The sequence below is a fragment of the Ovis aries genome, chromosome 3, assembly GCF_016772045.2.
Source record: "Ovis aries strain OAR_USU_Benz2616 breed Rambouillet chromosome 3, ARS-UI_Ramb_v3.0, whole genome shotgun sequence".
Classification (NCBI taxonomy): domain Eukaryota; kingdom Metazoa; phylum Chordata; class Mammalia; order Artiodactyla; family Bovidae; genus Ovis; species Ovis aries.
The window spans coordinates 180,527,339-180,540,502 of NC_056056.1; the positions used below are offsets into that span (position 1 = coordinate 180,527,339).

A 13,164-nucleotide genomic window follows, 5' to 3' on the forward strand; every position below is an offset into this window, starting at 1 on the left:
ATTTTAGGGTTGGCTAAAGTTAACGCACTTGGCTTCAGACCCCAACCATCACAAACACTCTGTAACCTGGGCAAGCCTTCCCCCTCTTTGCGCCCTTTTGAGGGTCTGGATGATACTCCAGGACCCCTCACGTTCTGACATTCGTTCAGGGTGATTCACCGCCCCTTGCTCTGCTGTTTTAAAGCATAAGTGATTGCCAGGTGGACCAGTGGTAAAGGATCGACCTGCTGGAGAAGGAAATGGCAGCTTACTCCAGTATTCTTGCCTGGGAAATCCTATAGACACAGGAGCCTGGCACGCTACAGTCCATGGGGTCACGAAGAGCTGGATACGACTTACCAACTAACACTTTTATGCTTAGGATGGATTTTCTAGCTCCAAGTCATCCTTTGAGGAACTGCTTCATTTTGTACTGCTTTGTGTAAAAATAAAGATATTGCTTAAGACAAAAACAATCAATCTGCTTGTCCATGCAGGAGAAGTGGGTTTGATTCTTGGGTCAGGAAATGGCAACCCACTCCAGTATTCAAACGTATAGAATCCCATGGACAGTGGAGCCTGGTGGGTTACAGTCCTCAGGTTGCAAAGAGTTGGATACGATTTAGTGACTAAACAACAACAAACTGGGACTTCCCTGGTAGTACAGTAGTTAAAACTCTATGTGCCCAGTGAAGGAGTCCTCGGGTTTGATCCCTGGTCAGGGAACTAGATCCCACATGCCACAAGTAAAGACCCCATGTGCCACAACTAAAGTCAAATTAATAACTATTAACAAACACACAAAAACAACAACAAACTTAAAGTGCTAGCTTCTTGAGGCTGTGGTCACTTTCCCTCTCATGTTTAGAAGGCACCCACAATAGTGACCACCCTTCATCCATCCAAGTGCTTCTAAGACCCCCTAAGGCTCTTTGGTGCTTAGCAATCCTATTGGAAACACGGTCTTGGCCTTTCCACTGATGTCACTTGGCACTCCGTCTCCTCATCTGTGTAATGGGAAGAATTGCCTGGCAGGGGAGTGGTGGGGTCACAGCAGAGAACATAAACTCTAACTCAAGCTTCCATCTCGGCCTCCAGATCAACTGGGTAAACTTGGTGTTAGGAGCACAGGTGCAGAAGCCACATCCCAGGACGGCTCAGGGCTGAGAAGGTTTTGCAGGTGTCTGTGCTTCAGAGGGGTCGGGGGTGTTCCTGTGGCTGCCAGGCCCCGCAGCTGCATGCTCATAACCCCTCTTTCACGGGCCAGGAGCACAAGGCACCCAGAGGGCAACAACAGTGGGGCTGGGGATGCAGAGCCAGCAGCGTCCCAGTGAGATCAGCACCGTGAAATTAGTCAAACGGGATCACCCTGGGATCTTGTGTGCACAGCCAGTGACTCACACCACGAACAGCCTCACAGGCAGAGATGCCAACCTGGGAGGCAGCTGCTCCAGCTCACCTCGCCCCGCAGCACACCTTTTAAGGACAGAGAGCTCCGGGCAGCACAGGGGCCCTGGCTCCGCCCTAGGGCCTCTGCCAGCCCAGCTCCACACCCAACCTGGGCTCAAGTCTGCCGTTGTCACTTTTTAGATATGACCTTGGGCAAGTCGATTTCCCCAAACCGGTTCCTTCAGTTGAAATATGGAAACACTTGCCTCACAAGAGAGGAATTAAGTGAGGTCATGCACAGAGAAAGTGCTTGGCGAAGGGCACCTTTTAAGGAGTGGCAGTGGAGGCCAATGGCAAGGGAAGGGCCCCAGCTCAGGCATCAGGGTGCTCGGCTCTGAACTCGAGCCCCAGCCCTTACTTGCTGGGCATTTTTGACTTACTCAACTCTGCATCAGCGCCTCTTGTATAAAGACTGCTGACGCTACCAGTTTTGTCAGCCTCTTGTGGGGTTAGGCTCACGCACTCCATTTGTGAGGGGGTGAGCGCAGGAGCAGAGCCAGCCCAGGTGTCTGGGGGCTATGCATCCTGGGCAAGTTCCCAAGCTCCCTCCATGGATCTGGTGTGTGAACGCGAGCAGTGATGAGAATGCCTGACTTGTGGGGCTGCTATGGGGGAGGTACTGAGAACAGTGCCTGCCACCCAGGAAGCATCTCAGCACTGCCTGTTCTCATTCATCTTACACACAGCTCTTGGCCTTTCTCCACAAATGCCAGTTGCTGGTTTACTTCCCTTTTACATGCCTGTGAGATTCCAGGCCGGAGGCCTTCCCAAGCCCACAGGCCTTGCTGCTGAGCTAACCCCGCCCTCTGGCGCCTGTCACAGACTTCTCAAGGCAGCCCTAGGGCTGACCCCTCAAAGCCGCTGCAGTAACTCAGGTAGTTCCAACAGGGACACTAAGAACACCAAGAGTGCACACAGCACCCTAGGGCCAAGGGGAAGGACACCCTGCCCTCTAGTATCCATAGGGTGGATCTCTCAGCTAGCAAGTGAGCCAAATGGTGGCTCCGCCACAGGACAAAAAGCGATGGGCTTTGCTGGATGGAAACCTGGTTTGCCTGACACCCTCCTCCATGGGCCAAGGGAAGCCTTGGAACAAGAATGGGCAGATAGCCTGTTCTCAAAGCCTCTTGAGTTCGTGCCCACACACAGGAAGAACAGCCCGCCTCCTGATGGGCTGGGATGGGCATGAGGCCAGCCAGGCTTCCCGGGAGTGTGCACACAGGAGGGAGCACCTGGTTAGCAGAGGTGGCCCCTGGGGATCAGTGAAAAGAGCCCAGGCTTCAGAGGCAACCAGCTCTGGGCAGAAGCGTGGGCTCTGTACCCCAAGCGCCTCTGTATCTTCACCTGCATAATGGGGACCACAAACTCCCTTCTGCCTGACTTGTATGTAAAGCCGTCCCAGAAAGTGGCCACCACTGACAACAGCAGTAGTCACAGGAATGGCTGGTCAAGGGCAAGAGGGTGGTAGGGGTCAGAGGGGGAAAACAGCAACAGCCTGGGAGGGATCACAAGTGCTCCTGGAGCCCAGACAGAGTGGAAGCTGGCGACAGTGCAAACCCTAGCTTTATTGGTCCAGTTTTTTTCACAGTGAAGCCTCAGAGAACCAAAGGGCCAGCTAATGGTGAGGGAGTAGTGTCTTGAGCCTCTCAGAGTTAAGGGTCTGCAGGATTCCCATAGCCCAACACCTGTCTGCTGCCCTGATGCCTGGGAGGAAAGAGAGAGGGGTGTCTCTGGGGGGATGGGTGTGGACCCAGGGCCTGTTCTTCACCGTGGGAGGTGGAAGGGATCACGTAAAGTTCTTTATTACAGACCTACAAAAAATGAGAGAATTACATGTATTACTCTCACTTGTCTGGGTTTTTTTCCTTGTCTTTTCACAAAACAGCGGCAGGAAAGAAAAATGCAGGAGGCAGGTGAGCCAGGCCCCAGGATTCAGATCAGAAGGGAGCAAGGAGGCAGGACGAAGCTGCTATTGCAGGTTGGCCCTGGGCTGTGTCCCAGCATCCCAGAAGCAGGGCTTCAAGCCCTAGAGGGAGCAGATGGAGTGGCTGGGAAGACAGCTGCCCCAGTTTTGCAGCAGCCCCATTCCTCGGGTGGCCACCCTGGAGGGCAGAGGTCAGGAGCACTTGAGGCTCCTGTGTTTGGAGGCCTGGTCTCCAAAGCACAGGCCCACAGGGGCCAGAGGGAGGAGGCGGGAGGGGCCAGCACAAAAGGGCGGTGAGTTCTACTGGGGTCCCCCGGGGACCTCGGGGCCCTGGCAGGCAGGGGCAGTCAGGATGCCTCCCTGCTTGTCAGCCAATCAGTTTCTTCAGGAAGGCCTCTAGCTGGTCTTCATCTTTGATCCCCACAAACTTGTCCACCACGTCTCCATTCTTCATGGCCAGTACGGTGGGCACAGCTGACACCTGGGTGGAGAGGACAAAGGAGGTCAAGTCACTCAGAAGTGAGCTCTTCTCCACAGTAGCCCCAAGCTCTGGGGAGCGGGCTGCTGGCTCAGGCCTTGAAGTGACTGCCAGAGCCAGAGGCGGGACCCCCTCCCCTTGCACAGGGGGACTTCAGGGCCTGGAAGTCCACCCACTGGAGCAGCTTTTCCACTGTAGGCTCCCAGCTGTACCCTTCCTCCACCAACCGCATGACTGACTCACTGTCCCAGTGGTTTGGCTGGAATGACAGGAGAGATTAAAATAACCCATGCAGCTGCAGGCCCAGGCTGGGGGCGGGGAGGAGCTGAGGGGCAGCCTGGCACAGGGGAGACCAGGAGAATCCTGTCACTCTTTAGCTGGGGGCCTTGGCCAGGTCACACCACCTTTGGAACCTTGGTGCCTTCTTCTGTGAAATGAGGATGAGTCTCGCTGGTGAAGCTTTAGGAGAGGGATTAGAGGTCTGCATATAAGGCTGAGCAGTCAGGACCAAGCTCTGGGCCGGCTGATCGAATCTTGGCCCATTTGGGGCGAGCCACTCCATCACTCTGAGTCTCGTATTTTCACCAGGAAATGGAGATACTACTGGGACTTCCATCAGCGGGTACGAGGGCTGAATGGGGCAATCCAGGCAAAGTCTCAGCACAGTGCCCTGTCCTGAGCACATAGGGAGCACCCCACAAATGAAGGCTACAGTAGGCACATCACAAAAGTCGAATCTAGGGCCCCAAACAAGTTCCTCTGGCTCCCTGTAATAATGATGGTTAACGGGGTCTAGAAATTCACTGACTCACTGGGAGTGTGGGAGGTGGGGCTCAGCCTTGAGAGCTGATGTTTATTTATTAGGGGGCTGGACATTCCTGGCTTGTGAAGCGTTTTCTGACGCTCCCCCAGGGGACCTGTATAGATTATATGGTACATAAATGAGGCCGAAGACCTGCTTTGGCACGGCACATTTTCTGCTGCCTGGGCGCCCCGCCTGGTATCTGTGGGTATTTGATGAAAAAAACCATATAAACAGAACAAGATAAACACAGACTTTTCTTACATACATGTTAACTACAAAGTAACAACAGCAATTTCTAAAACATACCAGGTTTCCACATATTCCAAGTGCGGTCCTGCTGGTGAGTCACTTGGGAGGCCAGACTTAAGATTCAGAATGTTCTAACTGCACACACGGCAGTTACACAACAGAAGTGCAGGTCTGGCCAGTCATGTCTTGGGTGCCCCACGCACTGACTGACTCTGTGGCAGGCTGTGCATTCCTCTCCTAAGAGGCTTTGCAGGACCTAGCCTTCAAGCCCCTTCAAGGACTGTCCTGGGGCTGCTGTGGGTGCCAAATGACACACTTCCCAGAGGCAGTGTGCAGATAGACCCACTGGCGGTGGTGGGCTGACCACATGTATCCCTGTCACGGTCCGACCACTGGCTCCTGTCCTTGTCACTCCTGCCCCTGGCGTGGGTGACAGCAGGAAGCACAGGGTCCACCACGTGGCTGCCAGCTTCTGGGTCCAGAAGGCGCCCTCAGGATGCAGTCCTTGGAGGTGCCCCAGGGCCCACACATGCTGTCTCTCGCGCCCTCTAGTGGTCTGTGAAGGCAGTGGCCTCACACCTGGCAACTCTGCACTGAGCCCCAGAGGCTCAGGCACTAACTGCTCCACTGTGTACCTGCTGGACCTCACCTGTCCTGTGCTTCTTTAACTGAGATGAAACTGTATCTCAATGTCTGAGGAGAGGTCTGATTGTTTTTACAGGTCCTCCCTCTAAGCAGGACTCTATGCTCACTGAGGTGGCTTGGAGTAGACTATTTTCCTCTGGAATTCTAGATGATCCCCTGTATAACAATCGCATTAGTGTAAACTCATGTACATGGTTACACACGCAGACCGTGCTGTAGCTGGGTGTACAGCAGACATGCTGCGGCTGCATTTTCATGACAACCAAGGTCTAGTCATTACTTATCAAGGGAGTTCTTTGAGGTCTGAGCCTAGACACAGACACAGACACACACAGAACCAAGCTCCTGCCAAAGCAGGATCTCCCAGGGCACTGCAGGGATACCTGGGCTATGACTGGACTCTCCTCACCCCCGCGGAGAGGAGGTGGCTTTGCTGACCCTGAGCTCGGCTCACAAATCTGGAGGGGCTGGTGCTTGCAAAGACTGCCTTAAATGGAAGTGCACGGGGCCTTGGCACATTCTTCTGGAACGGTGATTTCAGTTTCAGGGGATTGTGGTAGAGCAAGAATTCAACTTCCCTCTCCATTCTGGCACCACTGAGGCAAGCGAGGGGCCAGAGAAGGAATGAAGACATGCACTAAAATGTGCTGCCTTCCTCCTGCCCAGGAAGCCACGTGGAGGTGGCCCAGGCTTGGCTAAAGAACCCAGGAGAGGTAACACTTGTGTGTCCCCACCCTGCCCATGCCGCCACTGTGCTTGGCGCCCTGCCTTGTCCTCTCCCGTCTCAGCCCAGTTTCCTCCATTTGAGAACTGCTAAGGGCCTCCTGGGAACAGCTGCAGCACTTGCCACTGTTAAGTCGCTAAGTTGTGTCTGACGCTTTGTGACCCCACTGACTGTAGCCCACCAGGCTCCTCTGTCCACGGGATTTCTCAAGCAAGAATACTGGAGTGGGTTGCCATTTCCTTCTCCAGGGGCATCTTCTCGACCCAGGGATCAAACCCAGGTCTCCTGCATTGGCAGATGAATTCTTTTCCACTGAGCCACCAGGGAAGCCCAGTGGCTGGAGTACTGTGTGATTTCCAGTAATGCTGAAATACTATGATTCAATGAACTGTCTGTGAGGTTATGGTGGTGGCGGTGGTGTAGTCGCTAAGTTGCATCCGACTCTTGTGACCCCGTGGACTGTAGCCTGCCAGGCCTCTCTGCCAATGGGGTTCTCCAGGCAAGAATACTAGAGTGGGTTGCCATTTCCTTCTCCACTGTGAGGTTATATGGACCATTAAAAAAATTTCAAACAAAAAACCCAAACAAGGTACCCCAAATGTTGGCAGTGATTTGTTTGGATGGTAAGATTACTGCTATTTGGTTGTTCTGAAAATGCTGTTTAAAGGGCATTCTCTGTAAGATGAGATAAATAATGAAACTCCATGTGTGAGGTGAACATCAGAAGCCCCAGAGGACAGTATTAAGGGTCAAGGTCCACAGCCTGAGCCACTCTTTCTCTGCGGGGTCTGAACAATCGGGGAATGCCCAGCCAGAGAACCTGAGGAGGTGGGGAAGAAGAGGGCCCTTCACTTGGCCAACTCAGGGCAGTGTGTGTGTGGTGGGGGGAGGCACACCCCAAGGCCCTGGGCGACCTTCCCTCCTCTCTCCTTTGGGAGATGGTGAAATTCTAGGGTGGATAGTTAATGGAAACATAGAGTGTGGTGGCAAGGGAGAGGAATTTGTGCAAAGAAGGAGACACACCCTGAGAATGTGTGCTGGGCTTGGGAGTGGCAGAAGAGTTTGGGGAGAAGCCCCTAATTCCCTGAATATGATTTAAAGCAGCTTCTCCAAGTTCATTCACCATTTGGAAAAGGCCTTCAGGCCTTGGAGCAAGCTGTCCCAGGAGGAGCTATGGATCCCTTAGCTGACATGTCCTCACACTCTCTTCCGAAACACCAGGTGTGAAGGAAGGAAGGAAGGAAGGAAGAGGGTAGGGGAAGGGTCAGGAAGAATCCCTGCGGGAGCTTCCTTAGCCAACAATAACCTGGCAACTGGTCAGCTCAGGACCTGGCAAGACCAAAAGGCTGTGTCCAGGTGACCTGGGCCCAGCAGTCTTGAGGTCCCTCTGTATGACCCATGTACTCTCTGGACAGTGGACAGACAGAGAAGACCCTACAAGAGAACCTCTCCCCTGCCACACACTTCCAGGCTTAACCACAGGACTTCAGGGCCAGGCCCGATGTCACCAGGAACACAGACTCCTGGCAATCCCAGCAAGGTGGTCCTGGGAATTCTTACCACCCGTGTGACCACAGCTGGAGGAAGTGGGTTATCCCTGGTATCCTTATAGTTACCACAGCTCCTGGGGCATGGTTGGTGCTTGGGATGTGTTAGCCTAAGTTCCACTGGCTGAGACCAAAGCTGTGGTATCCGGAGGGAGGGAGCCTAAGACATGTGGAGTCTGTCCGTCCTCCTGGGGTGGCCAGAAGCTCCAGCCCTGAACTCACACCGGAAGGCCATACCCACGCCCACAGCTCCCGCGGGTCTCTGGGGAGGGATGGACAAGCAACAAAGTCAGGGGGCCCTAAATGGCCAGACCAGTGCCTCCCTGACTGAGCGGCCAGTGGGACAGCTGAGCCCTGTAAGCCGCTCTGGTCACCCAGTGCTGTGGGCAGTCTTACTGGGGTAACATCCCCCCAACCACCTGCAGTCATCATCTGTGGCTTTACCTGCCCAGCATCTCTTGCCCTTGCCTCTGGTCAGGGCAGCCCGGCTTTCCTCGAGGGACCACTCCTAGCCCCAGGTCTAGGGGCAGCCAGTCTATTCTCACCCTGCCCCTACCCATTTCCTGCCACAGGGACTGTGGTGGACAGGCATCTCTACTTGACTTGGTCTCAAGGGAATCAAACATGGACTTCCAAAGTCTGAGAAAGGGAGAGGCCACCTCTTTCATCACTACTACCAGGAAAGAGTGAAGGTTCACTATGGCCAGAACCCGATATTTCAGAGAACCAGAAATACGGATTTTCGCATGAAATCTTCTCAGTTTTAAATATTAGCATCCAGTCCATTACTGAAAAAAAAAAAAAACACCACTTCGAGGACCAGCCCAGTCAAGTCACTGAGCCAGATGTGACCCTGGCTCTGTAATGACTGTCTTCAGCATGGCTATTCAGGGTCCTCCCAATGCGGCCACAGTCGGCCTTCCCAGCTGCCTGTTTGCTCACTCAGGGTCTTTGTAAAAGATATCTGCTCTGCCAGAATCCACTTCTAAAGAGCTGCATCGTTCATTCTTTACCCCTTCCAGGTCTCTGCTCAGATGGTGCTTTTCAGTGAGGCCTTCCCTACCCAACCCTTTAAAAAAAGGAAACCCTCCCTGCCCTAGGCCCAGCACTCCCACCTGCTATTCCTGATTTCTTTTTTCCCAGGACACTTATTATCTGAAACAGGGAACAGTGACCTGTGGCCCACAAGTCTAACCCTGGAATTTTGTAAATGAAGTTTTGCTGGCACATGGCCGTGCCCATTCATGTAGATTCTATGGTTACCCTCGAGCTACAAGACAGGCGAGCATTTGCAACAGAGACCGGTGTCCTACAAAGCCTCAAACAGGTACCATCTTGTCCTTTAGAGAACAAGTTTGTGGACGCCCAATCTAAAACACTAGCACTCAGGCTCCACGAAGGCAGGGACTCTGTTAGTTCTGTTCACTGCCGCATCCTCAGCCCCGAGTCACAGCCCTGGCATTGAAGGCACTCTGGATACATGTCTGCTGAAGAAATGGACAAGTCAATCAAACACGGGAGAGCAGCTCATGTCTTCGTGTCTGTGTGCTCTTGGCCCTGCCTTCTTCACAGCTCTGCTCAGAGGGTCCCTCTAACGTGACACATTCCTTGTCCCCTCTACTCCCCTCCCTGCTCCCCTTGGGACAAGGAGCTCATCTTGTTTGTGCCAGCATCATGTACGCCTGGCACACTGCAGGGACGGATAGATGAATCCATGAATGAGGAAGGGCCATCAACTTCCTGAGACTCAGAGAAAAACCTGGTGTTTGGGATCATACATCCCAGTTCCTAAAGGTATTGAAGAGAGACAGAAGGCTCAGAAGATTAATGGAGTCACAGCTGCAAAGTTCTAAACCCCTGAGAGTTCTAGAAAGAATCAGGACACCCCCTTACTGACTCCCTGCTGGTCCCTAAGACATTTCCAGCTACCCCGTGACCCCAAGCACCCCCACCAGCTGCCCTGTAGCAATCCCCTGCCGATCCATACCTCATACTCTAGGGCGAGGTCTGTGTGATCATCGATATCCACTTTGGCCATCACCACCTTTCCATGCTGCTTGGCCACCACCTTCTCTAACCGGGGCCCCAGGATCTTGCAGGGACCACACCACCTTGGAAGGGAAGAAAGAAGCATCCCATCACAAAAGTGCTCGCCCAATGATCTATAGTCCTCTGGGACCTTCCCTCATCCTACGTCTCTCTGCTGGACCCTCTCCCCTGGTTACCTCTCCCTACAGTGTGTGAATGTTAACCTGCAATGCTGACATGCCGGTTAATTACAGGAGACTCTGTAACCAGGGAATTTTCACAGGTCCTGGATTTCTAATAACATGGGCCTCATCCTAAGATTCTTAGAAGAGTTATTTCACTAATTTCACTCTACCTAAAAGAAATAAACTGTTGTACAGAGGAAAATGGGATTTGAAGTTAAAACGTTTAGGTTCAAAGACAGGCTTTCTCACCAATCAGCTAATTATTCTGAAGCCTCAGTTTCTTCATGTGAAAGAGACTGTGGCTGTCAAAGCTGTGATGACAAATTAACTAACACGATGTGGATAAATGTGCTTTGTAAGCTGCGGAGTTACTTCAAACACCTCACAGCCTCAGAACTAAGGTAGCAGAAACCAGTGGCTAGGGAGTTTCATGACATGCCAGTCACAGCACCAGGACCTCTTCAGTTTTTACTACTCAGAACCGTCAACCTAGCAAAGGAAAAAAAAAAAAAAATCTTCCTAAGAAACTGAGGCCCATACAAGTTCCCAGAACTGTGCAAGGTCTGGGACTGCATCCAAGACTGTGTTCCAAGGGTCCTCTTTGAGGCCCAGGTTACTCTGTGATCCCTGAGGCCCTGGGTCAACCGCCATGACTGCACTGGACACAGATGTTCCCCTCCAAGTGGTAAGCCTAGGCTGTTATCCCTAAGTATGTGGCACTAAGGACAGTGGCTGGCACTCAATGAACAAATTCAACCCTTGCTTTCTTGGTGGGGAAGAAGATGAGGCATCAGCCAACTCTTCATCCATCTTGGAAGCTCTCTCTGGTGTACTCACCAGACCAGGATGGCAGGATAGCTCTGCCTTCCATGAATCCTTGGTTGGTGACTCCCGTTTTATTCTCAGCCTTTAAAACCCTTTGCATTCAGAGATTCCAACAAATAAACTCACAACACCTAAAAACCCAGTCTGCAAGGCTTTATCTCCCACCACAAGTGAAGACAAGAAGGAACAAGGCCACCACATGGCCTGCCCAAGGTACATGGTGAGTCAGAGAAAGAATAGGAACAAAACCAAAAGAATCTGTCAGTGGTTTGTCCAGAAGGCCTTCCAACTTTTAACTCAGGCTACACTGGTTCCTTTCAGGCTGCCCTATTTTGAGGGGTTTGTCCAGTTGTTTTGGAGTCAGACATTGAGCCAGGTCTCAAAGGTCCAGAAATGAAGAAGGCCAGGCCAACCACCAGAAGACCATAGGCACTTAAATATCCCTAAAACGAACTCATACAGCATTGGAAAGAAACTCTCTGCCCATGGCCTGCAAGTGTGGGCACCACTGCAATGGCACTGAAAACTTTTTGCCAGCCCTTTCCAGTCTGGATGGCAAGAGGTTAAAATAAAACTAACTCTCTGCAGGGATCTGTATACATTTGGTATACACCAAAGGGCAGATGATGCTAGAGGCATGTTTTCCCTGAGTTGAAAACGACCTGAGCCTCTTGGGCAGTGAGATACAGAATATAAGTGCTTCCAAGCACTAATCATAGTGAGTTTTTAAAAGTTATTTTTAATTGAAAGATAATTGTTTAACAATATTGCATTGATTTGTGTCATACATCAACATAAATAAGCCATAGATATACGGAGTGAGTTCTGAAGACTGTTTACTAGTCTGTCTCCTATCAAACTACACGTAATCTTTGCGAGAAGGGATTGGGTCTCCTCAGCCTTTGCAATGAGTCTAAGTATGTTGTTGTTCATTCACTTAGTTGTATCTGACTTTTTGTGACCCCGAGTCCATCTATGAGAAGTATCAAACGGAGTACTGAGACACAGAAGCCTCTCAATAAATAAATACCTGAACAAGCCATACCCCAGGCTTTCGCGAAACCCCAGGACTCACTGTGCATGGAAATCCACAACCACTGGTGTCTCACTATTGACAACTCGGTCTTGAAAGTCAGGTCCATCTTGGATGTTAAAGGTTGTTGAACAGACTCTGGTGGTGTATATAGACCGGGCTTGGCTGGGTGCTACTGTCAGGTAACCAGGACTGTACTGTGGGGTCTGCAGGGCCCTGGAGGCAACGGGTGCCCACCGACTCTGAGAGGGCTTCCCAGAGATTATGGAGGTCAGGAACCTCCTCAGAAGAAGTCGCTGAGCCATCTGTGAGGGGAAGAGGCAGGGACAGTGGGGGCAGTCAACATATCAGGAAATAATAATAAAGACGCATGTGGGAGTACGGTGGTGGTGGTGGTGGTGGTGGTTGGTGAGGGGGAGGTTCAAGACGCAGGACCAGAAGTAAAACGCTGGAAAATAATCCATAAGATTTCTGGAGTAGAGGTGAGTAAAGGATGAGAATCAAAGGGAAGGAATCAATAACCAGCACAGGTTAAAAAAAAAAACAAAAACAAACAGTACCAGAAAACTGGGTCGACAACCAATGAATCAGGATCTTACGGAATTACAACAGAAGAGGAGGAACCAATATTTACAAAGCATCCCCTAACAGTCAGGTATCTTACGTACATTAGTCTTCCTAGATCAACGTTGCGAATGTTTCAATAACGCTATCACTCAAAAGGATTCCGAGGCTCAGGTAAATTGTGACATGCCCAAAATACATTATTAAATAAGAGTCAACAATGGAACCCAAGGCGGTCTGAGAAATTCTTACTCTATCGATTACTCTCCCTAAAAGTATTTTAATGGAAAATTAAAGACAAAGAGAGGGTTGTCAAAGGATCAGGAAAGAGGAACCACAATTCAGGGAGCAACGAAGAGGCATGGGGGCAGGAATGTGGGGGAACTAAAAAGGAGGGACGTGTGTGTAGAAGGAACTGGGGAACTGGACGTCAGCAGGGACCCCGGCTCCTCGGAAGACAGGTTCCCCCCTCCACGGTCTCCGCCCGCTGGGCCGCCGGCCCGCACAGGAAAACGCCTGCAGTGTGCCTCAGCCGCGACATCACCTCGAGCCACCCCAAGGGCCTCCTACCTCCCTGCAGCGAGAGCGGAGGGATGCACAGCGGGTCCCTCCGCACCGGTCAAGGGCACTTCTGTTGTCACTTCCCGAGGGGGCGAGCCTTTACCGTCACTTCCGGGGACGGGCAACCTAGAGCAAGTCTTTCCGTAACGCGAGGAAAGACGGGGGCGG

The 13,164-nt window shown here is 51.9% G+C and overlaps 1 protein-coding gene across 1 annotated transcript; it reads right to left on the reverse strand.

The window, feature by feature from the left end:
• Positions 1-2,973: 2,973 nt before the first annotated feature.
• On the reverse strand, positions 2,974-13,071 carry TXN2 (thioredoxin 2). Its single transcript, XM_004006719.5, has 4 exons — positions 13,006-13,071; positions 11,914-12,176; positions 9,788-9,911; positions 2,974-3,833 (listed from the first exon to the last, which is right to left on the reverse strand). Exons 2-4 carry the CDS (start codon positions 12,174-12,176, stop codon positions 3,720-3,722), a joined length of 501 nt encoding a protein of 166 aa, XP_004006768.1. The 5' UTR covers positions 13,006-13,071; the 3' UTR covers positions 2,974-3,719.
• Positions 13,072-13,164: the final 93 nt, after the last annotated feature.

What these genes read in the sequence shown, in the direction of transcription:
- TXN2 (XM_004006719.5), bottom strand. Translation starts at nt 12,176, where the DNA reads ATGGCTCAGCGACTTCTTCTGAGGAGGTTCCTGACCTCCATAATCTCT. An exon ending in GTTGTGGATTTCCATGCACA is followed by an intron (nt 9,912 to 11,913) that starts GTGAGTCCTGGG and finishes TTCCCTTCCAAG; the next exon opens with GTGGTGTGGTCCCTGCAAGA. An exon ending in ACCTCGCCCTAGAGTATGAG is followed by an intron (nt 3,834 to 9,787) that starts GTATGGATCGGC and finishes CTCTCCACCCAG; the next exon opens with GTGTCAGCTGTGCCCACCGT.